Below are 18,518 nucleotides of genomic sequence, written 5' to 3' on the forward strand. Positions count from 1 at the left end.
TGAATTGGCTCTTTTGCGAGCTGCTCCTACCATGACTGAGTCTGGTGGCAGTTGAGAGGTGATAAAAAGCCGGGTCTGTGGGAGGTGCTTTATATTTTTTCTCTACCCTCGGAGTGATCGCTCTACTCTTGACAGGGTCTTTGAAGATTTGCTTCGCGTGCCTTAGCATTCCTGGAAGCATAGGCAGGCTTTGGTAGTTGCTATGGGTGGAGGAGAGGGTGTTAAAAAGGAAGTCATCCTCGACAGGTTCTGTGTGTAACGACACGTTGTGGAATTCTGCTGCCCTAGCTACCACCTGCGCATACGCTGTGCTGTCCTCAGGTGGTGAGGGCTTGGTAGGGTATGACTCTGGACTATTGTCTGACACTGGGGCGTCGTATAGGTCCCAAGCATCTTGGTCATCTTGGCTCATGGTGGTGTGAGCCAGTGAATGTGACTGAGTTTGTGCCGGTGATATTTGAGTTACAGGTGGAGGAGAAGGTGGCGGAGTTGCTTTCTTTGCCACCTTTGCTTGTGGTGTTAGTTGTTCAGTTTGGAACTCTAGTCTCCTTTTTCTCCTGATTGGTGGAAGAGTGCTAATCTTCCCTGTTCCACTCTGGATGAAGATCCTCTTTTGTGTATGGTCTACATCAGTAGTCTGTAACTCCTCTTCAAACCTCTGTTTACGCATTTGAGAGGACAATGATTGTTCCTCTGAATATGAGCCGGTAGTGGGTTCGGTTGCTGGTTGTTTTGGCACCGAAACTGTCTTTTTTTGTTTTCGGCTCAGAGGCGAATCTCTTTTTTGGAGTTGAGCCTTCTCGGCGTCGATCATCCTCGGTGCCGCTGTCTCTGCGTCGAGCAGCGTCGGCTCTGCTTTCTCTGTGTCGATCTTTTTCGGCAACACTTTCTCGGTCCCGAGAATGTTGCGTGCCTGTGTCTCGACCCGAGTCGGACGTTCTGGGCACCAGTTTGGCCTTTTTCGGTGCCGTTGGACGGTCACCTTTATGGGATGAGCCATGGCCAGTTGGCAGTGGCGTCCCCTGGGCCTTGTCTGTTTTCTTGTGCTGTGTGCTTTGACGTCTTACTCAGTTTCATCGACGTCTAATTCATCTGAGTCCGATTCATGGATGGAGAAGGCTTCCTCCTCTTCTTGTTCCTCAAACTCTCGGTGTTCTGTCGGCGTGGACGCCATCTGTAATCTTCTGGCTCGACGGTCATAGAGCGTTTTTCGGGACCGGAACGCACGACAGGCCTCACAAGTTTCTTCTTTGTGCTCGGGTGACAGGCACAAGTTACAGACCAAATGTTGGTCCGTATATGGATATTTATTGTGGCATTTGGGACAGAATCGGAACGGGGTCCGTTCCATCGGTGTCGATGTTACATGCGGTCGGGCCGACCAGGCCCCGACGGGGGATCGAAATTACCCGAAGGGCTACCGGAGCTGTTCACGATTCGGTGTCGATTCTAACTATCCCGAGCGAAACAATACCGACGTAGTTTTTCGAAGTTTTGACTATCTTTCCGTCCCGAAACCCGGAGCGAAAAGTAACACGTCCGAACCCGAGGGCGGAAAAAAAAACAATCTAAGATGGAGCCGACGCCCATGCGCAATGGAAGCAAAGAGGAGGAGTCCCTCGGTCTCGTGACTCGAAAGACTTCTTCGAAGAAAAACAACTTGTAACACTCCGACCCAACACCAGATGGCGTACTGTGCACAACATGTGTATCTGCAGCAACAGATGCCATCGAACACCCGTTTTAGGGGGAGTTAAGGGTGTGGGGGACAGTGGCCAGTGGGCTACTGTCCCTGCAGCTAGTCCACCCCTGCAGGGACGACTTCCCGTGGGAAGTACTTTACTTTCTAGAATCCACCAATTTTAGGGTCTGCCTAGATGGCAGAACCCTTCCTTGGCGTGCAGATCTCCTAACCCACCTCAAAAGGTGTGGCTAGTTTGAGGGAGGTGCACATGGCCTGCATAGCTAATTTCCTACATGCCCGACTGGGCAATAAAAGTCTTTGATCTCTGCTGGTTGGTTGGAAGGGAGGGGGGTAGAGCTCAGCACAAAGGCAGGGGGAAGCGTTTGAGGTTCACCGTCCTGATGCTAATCTCACTAGCCAGCCAGGGAGGGAGGGAGGTGTGACCTTCTTCCCAGGAATTTTGCCTTCTGTCCTGCCAAGGGGCTAGCACCACCAGTAGGTCAGACCCTTGTCTGTGGCAGCACCTGGGCTAGAGGAGGCCTGCCTTAGGGGGTGACCGACCTGTCCATGGGTAATAGGACTCTGCCAGCAGAGGGTGTGGGCAGTCATGCAGGCAGCAGGCTGACATGGTAGCTCTGCAATCGCTTACTTGGGATACTCTGGCTGGCACAATCAGTGCTGCAGCCCTGTTATCCAGTTTGCCATCTTTGCCCTGGGTACCATTTACTGGGGGATTTACAGGTGTTGTAAGGTGCTTGCCTATACAATTCGACGTACAACTTAAGGGTTGGTACTGGGGCCTGGTTAGCTCAAAGGCCACAGCATCTGACAGCAAAAAGTGGGGGTTACCATCCAAAAAAAGGGCACCTTACAACAAGTATCATGCACAGAACTGCTAACTGGAGTGTCCTCTGCTCAGCAGAAAATGTTGGCATTAGGAGGGTAGCTTTTTTGACCATTTTGGAGCACAACATTTAGGTTAACAAATAGGCAAGCAAAGGACGCTACCACTAAGTTTCTAATTTTCACAAAACTTTTCATTGTTGGTTCCCTTCATAAAAACAGCACATTGGTGCAATTTCACACCAAAAATGTGAAATTACAGGGTGTCACAAGCAAAACCTTATGTCACCCACTTTAAAAGTTACCAAACTAGCAACTGTCAGTGTCACAATCCCCTACAGCACAGCAAAGGAGTATGTATGGGAATTCTAGAGTAGCCATCTTTCGATCTATTTAGGTGAAGGGGGGGGGGGGGGGGGGAACGTACAATCCTACACCAGGTTTAAACTGCAACATAAACTAGTCAAAGGTTGACTACCAAATATTATATGTTTATTTAAAAAAATGTCATCCTGCAGCTAACCACCAACACTGGCCCCAAATATGTAGACTGGAGTTAGAAAAGCAAAATTAATGCAGTCCTACAAAAAAACTAAAATGACTGGTTAACTTTAAAAATGTTTTCCTCTAATGATATTGTACACTTCAGTATACTTTACTACATTTTTGCACATAACCATAGCCAAAGCATTTTTGTTGAGTGCGCAATGCAGACACTAAAACAAGCTTTTACAACACATCTTCAAGAACGGGGACACAAAAAATAAAACCAAAACGCTTTCCAACTAGAATTTTATTATACAGATCCATAGAAGTTTTCCTTTTAGAAGAATGTATTTGGTCTCTTGGTGGTAAAACGTGGTTTGTGCTGGCGGCGTAGAACTCTGTGAGGCAGAGGGAACTTGATTTTAGAGTCCTGCAAAGGAGGGAAAGAAAAAAAAAAAAGTTTAGCGTCCCTTTTTTGCCTTTTATACACCCTCTACTGTTTGTCTGTGGTTTCCAACCTTTTCTGCAGCTAGAGCTACTTAGTGAAAATCACAGTGAGCTACCGAATGCTAAACAACGTAAGCATTATTACCAGACACCCCCACACCTAGGTATCTTGACCATAAGCCTAATATCCACAGAGCCAGATACTATGGTTTGAACAAAATACTTTGACTGAGGGAATATCAATGGGATATGTGTATGGGTAATGGAGCATCTGTTATATGTACTTGTGGAACAGAACATACCTTGGTCATTTGTGGCACCATTAAGTAAAACCGACAGCCATTTTTTTTTTTTAATAGGAGAAGTTTAGATTGCAGAAACATTCATGATGTGGAACATTTTCTGCACTTCAAAATTCTCCAATTTAAATAATGATGGTATTTTTCATTTATAAATATGGCACAATGTTCTACTCACCACTGGGAGCAAGAGGCCTGCTATTTGTAAATGCAACACTGAATGTTTGTGAGAAAATTAAAATGAGTTAAATGTAAAGTAACATTTTATTTTAATTTTCTCCGATTTAAAATCATTGAGAAACATCATTTGGTTCTCACTTCCAAAATAATATTGAGTTGATGAGGACTTTTAAGAGTTAAATACTTAAGTGCTTCCATTCTTCACCTCTGCCCTGGGTCATAAATCTGACTCCACCACTGCTGCTCATCAGGCCCTGCTATCTGCAGCCTCATGATAATAATGTAAAATAAACAGAGCTTTCCCTTAATTTGAAAAAGAGAAATGGGACCCAATGCTTTTTAAAAATGAACTCTGGGCCACCAGCTACTCTGAAGGGGTCTGCCTGGTCTAGAGCTACTGAATATTATATACACACACACACATATATATATATACTATTTAAAAACTTAAAATTAATAAAAAGCTGACCTAGTGAGATAAATTTCCATTTTCTCAACAATACTTGTAGCACCTTCTAATTTCACTTTCATGAGCACTTCAGCCCACAAAAGGCGACAAGGTGCAGTTTCAATTTATGCAGCCCAGACAAGAACATTACAGGACGAAGTAATATTCTTTGGGTTTTGGGTGCAACGAGATGAAGTAATTATACAGTTGTAAGCAAAGTACATAAGAATAGACATCTAAGACAAGCTGGAGCAGTCTTTATAGGGTCATCAGTTGGATGTCACTATTGACACCATATTCTAGTCCTGTTTTCTCTTCTACAAGTCATGGAGTCAAAGTGGTTCTACTGATGTGGATTATGGATAGAACTTACAGAATACATTTCATTGTCGAAGTCCAGGATAACATACTATCTATTATTACCCATCTTGTTACTATAAGCATTTGTGACTGCTATTAATACACAACCAAAAAGGAACTGCAGTCTTCATAAACTTAAGTACTTTACAGCACTAATGTCAGATTAGCCACCAGGCACAGGTGTTTTTTTGTACCCAAGTACCTTCTACTCAACCACTAAAAATAGCCTTAACAAGTGACTGTACTGCCTCCCGCTGAGCATTATGTACATATTCTCAGAACTGGTGCCTTTCCATGTTCAGGGTTAAAAGTACTTTAGACTCCTGTGTTTGGACATTGTGCAACATTCATAAGACTACAATCCACAACACAGAAGTGAATTTACAAATGTTCTCACTGTTCTACTAACCAAATACAGGACAGTTGTCTACATTCACTAGAATGCAGACTACAGCAAAGTTCTGATACCCTCCTTGTTACCAAAATACAGCATTACTCACATGGAACTGCTTGACTGCAGGCCTACGGCACTTGCTGGCGGCAACCTCCTCAACCTTCATTATCTGAATAGAATGGGCTCTGGCACGATGACGAGCTCCCATATCCCGATCTAAAGTAAAGATTAATGGTTAGCATAGGATCACGAACCACAATTTGTCAGAACTAGCAACATCCTTTAGTCAATGTGTTTTCTCCCCCCCCCTACCAAAAAAAGCTGTTCACATGGATTTCTCTACCAAACGAGTTGCAAAATTGTACAAAACATTCACTCTATCAAGTAGTTTTAATTTTTCATCTGGACATGTGAAAAGGTGCTCCTAGCAAAACGAAAAACTACAGGGGAAAGTTGAAGCTTGCAAAAATATATTTCCAATTAATTTAGGTATACAGGAAACAGCTAACATGTGAAAAGTTAGTTTTGGTTAGCAGTACAGTGGCTTCTAGTGAAGGTGATAGATTTGCCATTAATAGTTTTATATCAGACAAGGTTATTTCTAAATGGTGGGTCAGAATGATCAATTATCTTCTGCTCAAATATTCCAACGTCTTTCAGCTGTTCCCATTTAAATGTATAACACGCTACCCTTCGGTGGTTTATGTTCTAAAATTCTTATTACCCTTCTGCCTCAGGCTATATTGGTGGTTAAAGGTCCCTTACTAGCGCCTCGCACATACAACTCTGGTTCAGGGCCTTTCAAGAACAGTTACAGCACTTAACTACTGGCTATAGTTAAGTGAAAAAATAAAAGCCACTCAATGATCATGAGTTTTTTTTTTAGAATGACGTCTAGGCTAGTGGAGGTACCAGTTTTAAGGCAAGAGTGCTTCCAAGCATTCTTTTCTAGGCGCCTTGCATTCATTAACAGGCAGAGAGGTTGAACATGATGAATTACTAATTGCCATACTCCAGGATGCTTTTAGTTGCATGTCGTAAATTACTGTCAGCTGGACAGGAGTTAAGCAAGTTGGGCAAGGCTGGGATTAGAATCCGACTGGAAATTTTAGTGTTCAAGCAGGACGATGTTAAATTAAGCACTTAATCATAGTGACAACTAAATGTAAAGCCTGAGCAAGAATTGTGAAATATTCATAATTTATTTAGTATAATATAATGAAAAACATTGCGATGTTTATATCATGTAAATGCTGAACACCTCTGATATAACCACGATTTAAGAGGACTCAAATCTTCGCCCACTCAGGGGCAGACTATGCATATTCATTACAACACCCTGAATTCTGTTCAAGATTCACTTTTCAGATTGTGACTTACACAAGGCATGTAAAATGGACAGTACAAGGTGGAATTACATAATTTCTTGTGAAAAAAAGTATAGGTTGTATTACATGTAAAAATACAAACACTGCCCATTTGCATCAATAAGTTGTACAACTAACTGAAGGGCACACAAAGTGATCTTACAGCATTGCGTCACAGCATTGGCAGTTGTTAGGTCTCTGTACTCTCTATACATGTTGTGGGTTCCACTGCGGGAATCATAACGCAGCCAAATACCAAAGTTCTTAACCTTCAATGGAGACTTATCAAACACCTGCAAGACAAAGCAGACCGTGAAATAGGTTAGTACATGGGCAACTTCACATCAACCAAACTCATTCTTTATATATGCCTTACTATATGGACACACAGGAGAGATTTCTCTAGCAGTTTAGGAGACAATGGCCCTCATTCCGAGCCTGGCGGGCGGCGGAGGCCGCCCGCCAGGCTTCCCCCCTCCGAAATACCGCTCCGCGGTCGTAAGACCGCGGAGGGTATTCCGAGTTTTCCCCTGGGCTGGCGGGCGGTCTTCACAAGACCGCCCGCCAGCCCAGGGGAAAACTCCCTTCCCACGATGACGCCGGCTCGTAATAGAGCCGGCGGAGTGGGAAGGTGCGACGGGTGCAGTTGCACCCGTCGCGTATTTCAGTGTCTGCTTTGCAGACACTGAAATACTTTTAGGGGCCCTCTTACGGGGGCCCCTGCCGTGCCCATGCCATAGGCATGGGCACGGCAGGGCCCCGCGACTCCCCCTCCCGCCATCCGGTTCCCGGCGGGAGAACCGCCAGGAACTGGATGGCGGGAGGGGGAGTCGGAATCCCCATGCCGGCGCAGCATGCTGCGCCGGCTTGGAGGATTCCTTTGGGGCAGCGGGAAACCGGCGGGAGACCGCCGGTTTCCCTTCTCTGACCGCGGCTGAGCCGCCGCGGTCAGAATGCCCCGCGGGGCACCGCCGGCCTGTCGGCGGTGCCACCGCGTCCCACGGCCCTGGCGGACTTGTTCCGCCAGGGTCGTAATGACCCCCAATATATCTGACCTTTGCTACCACACCAAGAGAACGCACTGCATGGCAACATTTGCTTTTCCAGTGCATATTTTCTAGAAAGGTGCAATGATAAACCTGTCAATAGGACCTTAACTACAAACCTACTAATGTTACAAATAACCCAAATTAGCAGTCATATCAGATTATCTACGAAAAACAAACTTGAAAAATGCTAGAGCATGCAGATGGTGTGATCACTTGAAACAATCCCCAGGCAAAACATGTAGCACCTTACGTTTCACTTTCAGGAGCATTTAAGCAATTGAAAGGCGACAAGGTACAATTAATGTCTGCACACCAGACAAGAACATTACAATGAATTAATGCTCTTTGGGTTTTGTGTGCAATTCCCTGAAATTTGGAAGTACAACCCGGTTTTGTGAGAGATAAAAAAAAAAAAAATACCCTATATTCTCTTATGGGTGTTCACAGATAATGGACATCTGAAATCCATAAGAGGAGCAAGTAAGTAATTAGTAAAGCGACAAACAAATATTTTCAGTATAACCGAGCAAAGTATCAATTACGTAGAGCAGAACTTACCGAGAGTTTGTAAAGTCTTACTAAGTACATTATGTAAGATTGAAGTGCAAAAAAATATCTGCAGCTACTAAAGCCTATTTAACATACATAAATCAATTGCCCAACAAGTTGCTGCATTCATAAGTAAGCAAAAAAAAAAAATTCCTCACTGCACTGGTTCAAACAAGTTTATGAAAAAAACAAAAGGAAATAACGCAAAAAAAATACATAATTCAAAGTTAGAATCACAAATAGGTATTAGCTGCAAACTAAAACACAAGTTGGTGAGAAACTTTTTTATATACTGAGAACGTTGGAACAAAAAGGAACTGCAGCTTCGTGCAGATGCCAGGTGAGCTGTTTCACATATTTAATTGCTGTGAGTATGCATGACAAACTAAGTTATTGTAGGTGATTTCAATCATTTTCAGATTTTAAAAAATTAATTAAAAAAGAAAAAAGGCGCGAGGACACTCTTGATCAACAAAAAAATTCATCTTTGTGATTCTCTCTCTCCCCCCACCCCCCAAACTACCAAATTAAGGGCAGGCTTAATACAACATGTGTCTATCAAGTGGTTTATAATTAGAGAAAGTATAGTAGTTGAAGCATGTCTAGTCCTGCCCACAGATACTTGGAGACATCAGTTTTTAAATGACAAGTCCTGAGGCACCATATTTTGGAGGCTATTCAGAAACTGGAAAATAAAAAAGAAGAAAAAAAGATGAATTTTTAGAAGTGTCCAGATCTTTAGAATGTGAATTAGATCATTACTGCTGGTCATGGAGAATTAGCGATGTACCAATGCCAGTGGGACAGTATTTGTAAGAATAGAGCCTTGTGACAAAATCAGCACATCCAAAGAACAATGTCACGACATAGCTAAGCGACAAGGTCATCTTTATAATGTAATGCAACTGGCTAAACTATACAAGGAAACCTAATATAGAAACAATAATAAAAAGCATTGTAAGTTATAGTATGAAAAGTCACCTGGCCACAGTACACAATTTCTCCGGAAGCCTTCTTCATCTTCTTAAGTTGAGAAACGAAATACCAAAATCGTGACTTGGCAACGACATGGTTGGGGGCAAAGATCCGCATGCGGTACAGGGGAGGGACTTTAGTTTTAACTGTAGGCAAAGCGCGCCCAACAACCTTGTACTCCCGAAGCTGGAAAGAAAGGATTTACAAATTTTAAGTTTTTATCTGAACCAAGGCAATTCCGCATAAACTGCATGATACATTACTCTACAAGAGCTACATTGTGACAACCAATAGTATGTAGCCCCCCGATGTGCACTGATATAAAATATGCATTAGTTGGCGAACAAATGTAGCCCCTTCAGATTCATTTTCATTAACACATCAACTCACAAAAGGCAATAAGGTAAAAATGTCAGAACATCAGACCACAACATTACAATGGTCTTTGGGAACATTCTTAGGAAACATTCCATCAATTGTCCATTATGCTGTAGACCTATGTTTTTCTATACTAATATTTAACATTTCCTTTAGCTAGTAACATAAAACATGTGTAATAAAGCTTACACCATTGCAAAGGTGTAAAAATACACAATGAAAGACACGCTCTTTAGCACTATCATAAAAATAGGAGTCCACGTAAAAATGTATTTTCTTACTAAAATACAGACCAATTTGACAGCGACGTTTATGGAGAGATCCAACTTCAATGATCACCTTAAAGATAGGGGCAGAAATGGCTACTGCAGCAATTAAAGTTTTGGTCACTTCATTGAAACCAGCACCATTGTGAATAAAAAACCATTTGAGACATTGTGAGGCCCCAATTACCACACCCAGCATACCATACTAACACAAAACAACATTGCAGCTTAGGGCACAAACTCTAAAAAGCTGCTTGCCTGCAATACCACAATGATCGCATGTCACGCTAAAGATAGGCAAGCCTGAGCATTCTTTATTTTTTCCTCAGTTTAACAACGTAACTAAGATGTTCAACCCCTACCCTTTCACTGTTCATAGTCCAGTCAGGGGAAGGCAGTGCCTTCACTTACACTAAACAATGGCTCCAGAAATAAAGACATTCTTTACCCATATCACAACAGACCAAATTAACATGAAAATTGTATTTACTGAACATAGGCTATTAACTCAAGTTGTGAAATATTTAAACAGAAAGCACTGTCATTCAGTAATAAAGACAGAGAAGATGGGGTTCAAATCCCAGCTTTCAAACTTTACCAAATTGTGCACTCCTGCAAAAATCACCACTCCAATATAAATTGGATTAACAAAGGGTCAAACCTGAGACTATCTTGGAATAAATTCAGCTCAAAAGAGCCTCATATATATGCACACCAGCTTGACACTCCTGTCAATGACGTGGCACTCCCAGGATTTTCATGAAATCTTAATTTAACACGAACAAATGATACCAAACAAACACCAACGCGTTTCGACCTACACGGTCTTGATCACGGTAATTATCCAATCCATTAAGTGCTCTATTTATACTCTCCGTCTCATTTCAGCCTTTATGTGGCATTCGGGGATATGTAGTTTTTTTTTAATAAAAAAAAGTGTGAATACATCAATTACTTCTAATAAATCACATCTGTCTACCAAACCCCACAATTCCATTACACCCCTAGCAATATCAACCATCAAAAGTAGACATATTACGCAGCTTAAAAACACAGACCATTTTCTATATTTGCGAATATGAGTCGCATTGGGTATTATAAAAATATAGAAGTTATTATTATACATGTGGCCTAAAAACTGACAAAGATGTAACAATAATATATATAGATACTGGTGATAGCTGTATAACTTTGGCAAGTATATACTCAGAAATATAGAAAATGGTCTGTGTTTTTAAGCTGCGTAATATATATGTTGACTTTTGATGGTTGATATTGTTATGGGCGTAATGGAATTGTGGGGTTTGGTAGACAAATGTGATTTATTAGAAGAAATTGATGTATTCACACTTTTATTAAAAAACTACATATCCCAGAATGCCACATAAAGGCTGAAATGATGGAGAGTAGAAATAGAGCACTTAATGGATTGGATAATTACTGTGATCATTACCGATTAGGTCGAAACGCGTTTGTGTGGTATCATTTGTTTGTGGTAAATGAAGATTTCATGAAAATCTTGGGAGTGCCGCGTCATTAACAGGAGTGTCAAGCTGGTGTGCAAGGAAAGTGAGGGAAAGGACCTTCCATGGCACGGGCAGCGAAATTAAGAAGCGCGCCTTAATTGGACCCCTTTGGGACGAATGAATATATATATATATACACACACATACATATATACACACACACATATACATACACACACACACACACACACACACACAAGAAAACAATGTTGCTCCACTTTCAAGAATTTTGCCCATAAAGACAGCACACAACAACCAGACATCTTTTGGTCTACGCGATGTGAAATGTTAATGTTTAAAAGCCATTACGTGTACAGGGGTGTGGTGTTTCATAAAATATCTACTTGTCCATGGGACAGGTTGCTTCATAAATCTACTTGTCCTGTAAAATAATCTACTTGTCCCTTTGATGCCATGTAGTGCTGCAACACATTATGGCAGCAATATAATTATATAAGAGCTCTGATAATAGCCTCTCTTATTAGGCCAGGCCTAATATTAGTGCAGCTCGAATACTAGCAATTTCCTTATTTCCCCACTGGTCCTCAGCTCTACATACTGGGGCTGGAGGTAGCAGAAAGTAATAGTTCCTGGGTTAGAATGCCTATTTCAGTCTCTGCAAACCTACTAACTGCATGTTTTAAGGGTTTTCACCAGCTCTTCTCTAATCTTCTCCTATAACGCGAAAGGGTGGAAATTTACTACTGAAAAGGGCAGAAGTTAAAAGCTTAGTTCAGGGTCGGGGAAGAAAAATAGTGGTGGGAAGGAACGTAAGCTTGTAAAAGCTCAGATTGTCACATGAGCAAATTTACAAATGCACATTTGCTCATGCTAAAATACAGTTCACAAATATTTTTAGGAGTACGATTTTCTAGTCTACTTTAAATTCTAGCATATTATTAATGAAATACATAAATCTGCACTAGGGCAGACCTACACCATGGGCCCATTTTGTGAGCCATTTTGTTCAGTGGCAGGAACTATTGTGGCAATGTGTGCTTTGAGACCAGGAAAGACGTTTGCTTCTTGCCAATGTTTGTTACAGTGGTGAGGGTCTGGAAGCTCCCACAGCAATAAAGATTTACAAAAACTGTTTAAAGTTTAATGAGGTCCCTTTGAGACTACAACATTTTAGCCAATGTATATACCAGACCATGTCAAAGCTGCTGCTTCTATGTACATATAGGTGCAAGCAGACTCGCCACAAGAAGTGTTGATGCTTCATCTGGGCTATATAAATACATTCACAGTTATAAACCTGTGGAAAATTGTGCTTTAAAATGTATTTTTTGGATTTTACCTAGGACGAAAAATCTTCCCACTGAAAACGCCTAAAAGAGTCCCGATTACAATCCTGGGAAATTCATAACATACCACCACTTTCAAAGATCATACAAGCAGCCTTTAACAGTACAATAAAACATGTGCCATCTAAAATACACATTTGTTCAGTGTTATATTATTCATCCAGCTACAGACCTGTCAACCCAAACAGAAATGTTCAAGTGTGAGAAGGGGGCAGATTCCTTATGTGGAGAGATACCTACGAGGCACTTTTGCCCCACCTCTGCTCCCAAACCCCGTCTTGCAAAAACAAGAATAAAGTCTGCTGAGACTGATGCCGCTGTCTTGGGGGTGTGTTTTAACATCACTTAAGGGACCTTAGCAGTTCAAAGCCTCCAAAAATGAGCTGGAACTCCACTATTTAGTGGTTTTCACCTAGATTTCCCTTCTACTGTATGATTTAGGCTAATCACCTGGTGTGATATTGCCTCCTCGCCAGGCGACCATGTAAAAGGAGAACATATCATGCGTCACATTTTTATCATGGTTTGAGTTGGTAGGTCTGCACCTATTATGGCACTTCTGGATCATCATTTACTGTGATCTTGTTAGAATTAGGGACAAGTGATATTGTTAACTGGGAAGATTTATGGCCATGTCAGCTCATTCGATGTTAACAGGGTCACCCGGAATGTCAAAACACACAGTTTCAAGCATTTTAGTGAATTGACGCCTACGACTGGTTCTGGCATGGGTCACCTCATCACTTTCCTGCCTCAGCAATCTCTAATAAAGAGTACATCACATTAAGATTAGATGAACAAAATAATGTCAAAAGGCTTAACCGTAAAAATAGCGTTTTGTACTACTTAAATTAGATGTGCTGAGAGTGAAAGCATGCAATTAAATCAGTTTCAGTCAAACAGTCAGCCCCAGCTACAAGCATGGCTATATGTCCTTAGAACTTCCACGGTGATGAACAGTTCCTCCAGTCTACCTCACGAACTTCAACCTAACGGGGAATTGCATGTACCAAGAAAGTTAGCTTCATCTATCCGCGTCATAAAAGTAACTACCTTCATCCAATGACACTCAAAACCAGTTAAATTGGCACCGACAGAATCTCTATGACAATCATTCTACTGAACAACGTAGAACTCAGTCTGGTCACCAGAAATCCACATGTTGAGGTAGAGGATGCATCGGATCCCTAGATAAAGCTATCGGGTTGGTTTGCAGCAGCACGTCGTAGTGCGGAATACAGCATACAGGGCCAGTAGCTGATCACACCTGGCCCACTCACGGTGCACCGCCATGCTGCAGATTTCTCGCCCGTGCGCACCCCGGGGCAAGACGCCTTCTCTCCCGGCATCTGAGAGAATACTCCTGACAGCACAAAAATTAGTCAACCCTCGAATAAACGACACTCTATTGGGACCTCAGAGCTCACAACACTTCCAGAATAAAAGCGCCCTTACGTTCCCCGATGCCTTCATGATGCCTCGACCACGGCCAGCGAGGAAAAGGAAGCGCGAGGTCCGACGACCGCTAGACGTCACCCGAACGCAGGAAGTTCACACCCAGTTAATAGACCAAGAGCACCCATTGGTCGAGAGTCAAACGATGCCTTAAGAATCATTGGCTAGCTTTTCTATCAGTCAATAATTTTACGTCTGCACGGCTGCAGTTTTATATAGAGTGAAGAACGTCAGTGGCTGATTGTTGGGGTAATAGAAGTAGGACTGGAGGTGCATTCCCCCAGGTGAAATGAACCACTTTCTCATGACATAGTAGCAGCCATCTTGGAAGTAATTAAAACATGTCTCCCAAGTGCACTGTCATCAAAACGGGATAACCCAGTGCCTTCATTTAAACTCTATACTCAAACCGCTAAAATGCTTCCTAGAACACTTTAGACTGGTGTGGAGGTATTACAAATTGAGCACAAATGCATTTATATTAGAATTGTAAAACTTCGCAGGTTTTTGCTTGGCTTTCGAAAGCTCGCGAGCTATTCTCTTTGCCAATGGAATTGCTTCTTGTCCATTTCTCTTTTTCTAGCAGCCGGCGCAGTTTTAGGTGGTACATAACCATATGTACACGCTGCCCGAGAACTACAGCAAAAGTGTCTCAGACACAACTAATACACGGCCGATGAGCTCGAACCTGGATTGGCTGGGCTGTTTAAGCATCCTGTGTAAAGAGTAAGAGGAACGGGTCGAGGGGAGGGGATGGGGGCGTTGGAAGAAAGGACAGCTGCATTTTTTGATATTTATGTATTATCTTTACGAGTTAATATTCGTGTTATGTTTACTTTGGCAGAACCAGTTTCGTTTGTCACATAATTATGTGTTTAGTATTGGGTTCTTTCAGAAGGGGAAGAGGCTGCTGCTAAACTATTCATCTTGTTTGTTTCAGTAGAGAGGTCACGCTGGCTGGCGTTCTCGTGTGGAATTATATATATATATTTCCATATTAACATAGCTGTTACATTTTCTACGCCAAAACGACGGTACTATTTGTGCAACGCCAGGGCTCACGTAGTAGGGGTGTGGTTGAGTTTTTTAAAATGTACCTGTCAAAGGGACGAGGTGCTACAGAAATATTTTTGTCCTACCTATAAAGACATGTAGTTGTCCCACCTACTGCATAAACAATTTAGGTGGGCCCGCACTTATGCACTACCAGTCTAATGCAGCCTCCTGATTGTAATTGCAGAGTATACTTGCCCCCATTCACTACCTTTCCTCCAGTAGGGACATACCGAGACTGCATGGGGCATACTTGGATGATGGAAAAGACCAGATGAAAGGAAGGTGGTCATTCGCAATGCAGTAAATTAGTCGGAAGAAAGTAGCTCATAGGACAGGACAATTGCACAAAGAAGTAGAAGGGCTTGTCACGGAGAGTGATGCCAACACAGAACTATATCGGGCAGGGAAGTGATGAGAGTGGCTATTATCGCAGGTTGCTAGCAGCATCAGTGAGAGACTGACATTCAGATAAGTAGCTGTCACTGGAGCGTACCTGAGAGGGTTCAGCAAGATAGAGGGGGTGGGAACAAACAAACTAGTAGTGCACTGGTGAAAGGGAAGACGAGCAACCAGCATGCAGGGTCGTGGGAGTGCCGGTAAAACGGGCATAGAAAGATCTCAAGAGATTTACGAGTTGATACCATGATTACATTGAGGGATGGCTTGAGAAATCAGGTGTTTGGCTTGAGTACTGGAAGGCAGTCTGAAAAATTCCACCCATCATATTTTTTTATTCTATTTTCCTCAGTAGCGTAAGGCTAGGGCACAGAAGTAGGGACGTCATAGGAATCTCAGTAAAAGAGGGAAGTGCAGTGTTGGGGGCTGTGGCAGAAATATCAGATGGTGAGGGGTAAAAAAAATCTGGCAAGGAAAAAACAAAAATCAGATAGATCATATAGCAACGGGAATAGTGCAATTGAAGCCAGGACTAATTACAAGATTGCTTGTATCACCCATAAAGCTCTACACACATCCACTTCCTGCTACTTGGCTGACAAACTCATGCTATCAGGCTGCTCTAGACCTTCGAGAAACGCCAAAGCAATGCTGCTTGAACACTACTCCCGCCCTTTAAAGAGAGCGAGTGATGGCACAGTTCTTCTCGGGTAGCGCAACCGGCATCTGGAATTCATTACCTTCAAATCTACACGCAACTTGATGGTGACCTTTAAAACAAACCTGAAAGCCCTTCTCCAGCTATATGTTAGCTAAAACACTGCACACAGACATCTAAACTGCCTTAACCTCTTACTGTTTATGTACCATGTTGTATTTTCAACTTTTGCATTTATTTATAGTTGTATTTTTTCTTTTTAAACTGCCTGTAACTTTAATGTAACAAAACCTTTCTTTTGTACAGCGCCTTAGGGTAATATCCGCCCTATGTAAATATGCATAAATAAATAAGGTGCAGGAGGTCTGAGAAGGAGAGCACTTAACTGAAACAGGCTACAGCGGGAAAACTGGGAAAAATCTATAAATGGACAAGGCGGCTCAGTGGGCTGTGGCTTGCTGCTGACAGGGGCAGCTGTTGTGATTTGCAGGTGGCAGTTCAATTTTCATCAAGGCAGATACCAGTTTCCAGCCTTTGAGTTCAGAAAATGGAGTACATTTAAACTGAACAACAGTAACATCTGTTATTTGTAGCTCAAAGAAACTGTAGAATAACGGTTAAGCACTATGTGAAAAACAAATTATCGATGGAGGGTGGATTGAGGTAGCGGGTAAGTGACATAATTAGAGATGAAATGCAAAACTTTTGTGAAAGAACTGAAGTGTCAAGAGCACTGGCAGAAAAACTAGAGGAAGTCATAGAAACCATAGTTGAAACAAAACTGGCAATAAATAAACACAGCACACGGATTATGGGATGGATAGGTAGTAGAAGGTGGGCAGATTATAATGGGACTGAGGGACAATAGGTAACTAGGCCAGAACGCAATGGGTGATATTAGAGTAGCGGCTTGTAGGCCAAAGGAGGGATCGTGAAAAAAGGCACAATTTACTAACCCGTAAGATGAGTATGTTTTGGTGTGGCATACAAGCATGCCGTGGTCCCCTAATTCAGGCAAAGAAAATAGTCCTCCCAAACCCTTAGATTTGATAGTCTTAAACAGCTATATTTGGGGAGCAGCAGATCCTGCAGACTCTTGAGCCCCAATGTCACTGCACCTACTGTGCTATCAACTGTGCCCCATGAGTATCGTCTCCTTACTAGCAGCTAGTGTGATCTGCCCACCACTTGTTTAAAGCCTGGTTAAGCAGATACTGCCTTCAATCATTAACAGTCAGTAAATGGGGGGGAAGTGGTCTGGAGATTAAAATAGGAAGTGAGTGGCTGGAGGAAAGAAATGATGGTAAAAAAAGAACTACACAGTGTCTTCCTCCCAGCTCCCTTTTCATAGAGAAACCTCCAGAGCCGGTTTATTCCTAGTAGTGAGGAGGCAGTGGGCTTTAAGACCCCAAATTCTGGTTTATAAATACCCTCTGGGGAAAAAGTGGAAGATCCCTGATGGCAGCATCCTGAGCCCCAGCAGTCTGACATGAGCAGAATAAACAGAAAATACATGAAATTGGGCCCCAGAAAACAAACAGTCCCGTAATCTGCACACCAAGTAGCGACCCCATAGTTTTCTTCATCACAATTTACTTCACAATCAAGGCACAAGCAAACGATATTTGTGTGCCTTGTCACTGATGTGAGCCCCTGACCTTATTTGGTCTTTTATAGTTTGGTTCATAAGGGAACACGTAAGAGGTTCGATGGACTTTTGGACTACGCCTGGAGTGATTCTACTATGAGTTTTACCTCCAATTGACAAACCTTTCAACATAATCAATAAACAAACATTTCCTTTTGAGACACTAATATTTACGCACCATGACCCATTTGGCCACGAATAACCACACTTTTTAATAAAAGTTAGAAAGTTTATTTTCCTATATTAACAATACTAAAGTCATGTAAATTAGTCTCAATACCAAATGATAAACATACATGAATAACACCGACTGACCAAATCTTCTAAAGAATCCTAATTTAACCAAAGCATTTATGGTTAAGCAATAAAGAGTCAGTGCAAATTAATAACAAAAACAACTGCGCAATAGAAGTGACATACGTCTAGATTCAACAGGTGAACAACATCAACTCTTTGTTAATTGCAATTTGTTACCATTCCCAATACTCCCTAACTAACCTTCTGATTAAAATAGCATGTTTGGGCTTCATGCTAAACAATTTTATTCAACGTTAATTTGGAAAAACATCTAAACTATGGCTCTATCAAAATAGCGGTTGGTACCTAGAAACAAAGAACAATTTACAACAAGTACCATAACATTTTGTTATACCTCTCCTCAATTGGATCAGCAGGCTGCGATTCTCTTCGTCAGTTGGACATCCGTCTGGACAGCTTCAGAAACGGGGAAGTGAAAGAGAATAGCTT

General features: G+C 42.1%; 2 protein-coding genes and 2 non-coding genes across 5 annotated transcripts in view; 1 reads left to right on the forward strand and 3 right to left on the reverse strand.

Annotated features, from left to right (window-relative positions):
* Positions 1-3,302: 3,302 nt before the first annotated feature.
* On the reverse strand, positions 3,303-14,155 carry RPL18A (ribosomal protein L18a). The gene is made up of 5 exons (XM_069229123.1): positions 14,014-14,155; positions 9,088-9,267; positions 6,672-6,801; positions 5,248-5,357; positions 3,303-3,443 (listed from the first exon to the last, which is right to left on the reverse strand). The coding sequence occupies exons 1-5, from the start codon at positions 14,029-14,031 to the stop codon at positions 3,351-3,353; spliced, it is 531 nt and encodes a 176-aa protein (XP_069085224.1). The 5' UTR covers positions 14,032-14,155; the 3' UTR covers positions 3,303-3,350.
* On the reverse strand, positions 4,441-4,574 carry LOC138288640 (small nucleolar RNA SNORA68). Its single transcript, XR_011202501.1, has one exon. It is a non-coding gene; the product is annotated as a small nucleolar RNA SNORA68 (small nucleolar RNA).
* Positions 7,792-7,920, reverse strand: LOC138288639 (small nucleolar RNA SNORA68). Its single transcript, XR_011202500.1, has one exon. It is a non-coding gene; the product is annotated as a small nucleolar RNA SNORA68 (small nucleolar RNA).
* A 436-nt stretch (positions 14,156-14,591) lies between the features above and the next one.
* Positions 14,592-18,518, forward strand: part of N6AMT1 (N-6 adenine-specific DNA methyltransferase 1) — a 162,267-nt gene continuing 158,340 nt past the window's right edge. The window contains exon 1 of one of the 2 annotated variants that reach the window (XM_069229125.1): positions 14,592-14,739. In XM_069229125.1, coding sequence (XP_069085226.1) covers positions 14,630-14,739 — 110 coding nt within the window. In that variant the 5' untranslated portion in view covers positions 14,592-14,629. The remainder of the gene's footprint in view (positions 14,740-18,518) is intronic. The other variant, XM_069229124.1, reaches the window with a different exon arrangement.

Source organism: Pleurodeles waltl, chromosome 4_1 (genome assembly GCF_031143425.1).
Source record: "Pleurodeles waltl isolate 20211129_DDA chromosome 4_1, aPleWal1.hap1.20221129, whole genome shotgun sequence".
NCBI lineage: Eukaryota > Metazoa > Chordata > Amphibia > Caudata > Salamandridae > Pleurodeles > Pleurodeles waltl.

Coding starts and splice junctions, on each gene's coding strand:
- RPL18A (XM_069229123.1), bottom strand. Junction 6,802..9,087: donor AAATTGTGTACTGTGGCCAG/GTGACTTTTCAT, acceptor TTTGTCTTGCAG/GTGTTTGATAAGTCTCCATT. Junction 3,444..5,247: donor CTGCAGTCAAGCAGTTCCAT/GTGAGTAATGCT, acceptor CCTCCTTTGCAG/GACTCTAAAATCAAGTTCCC.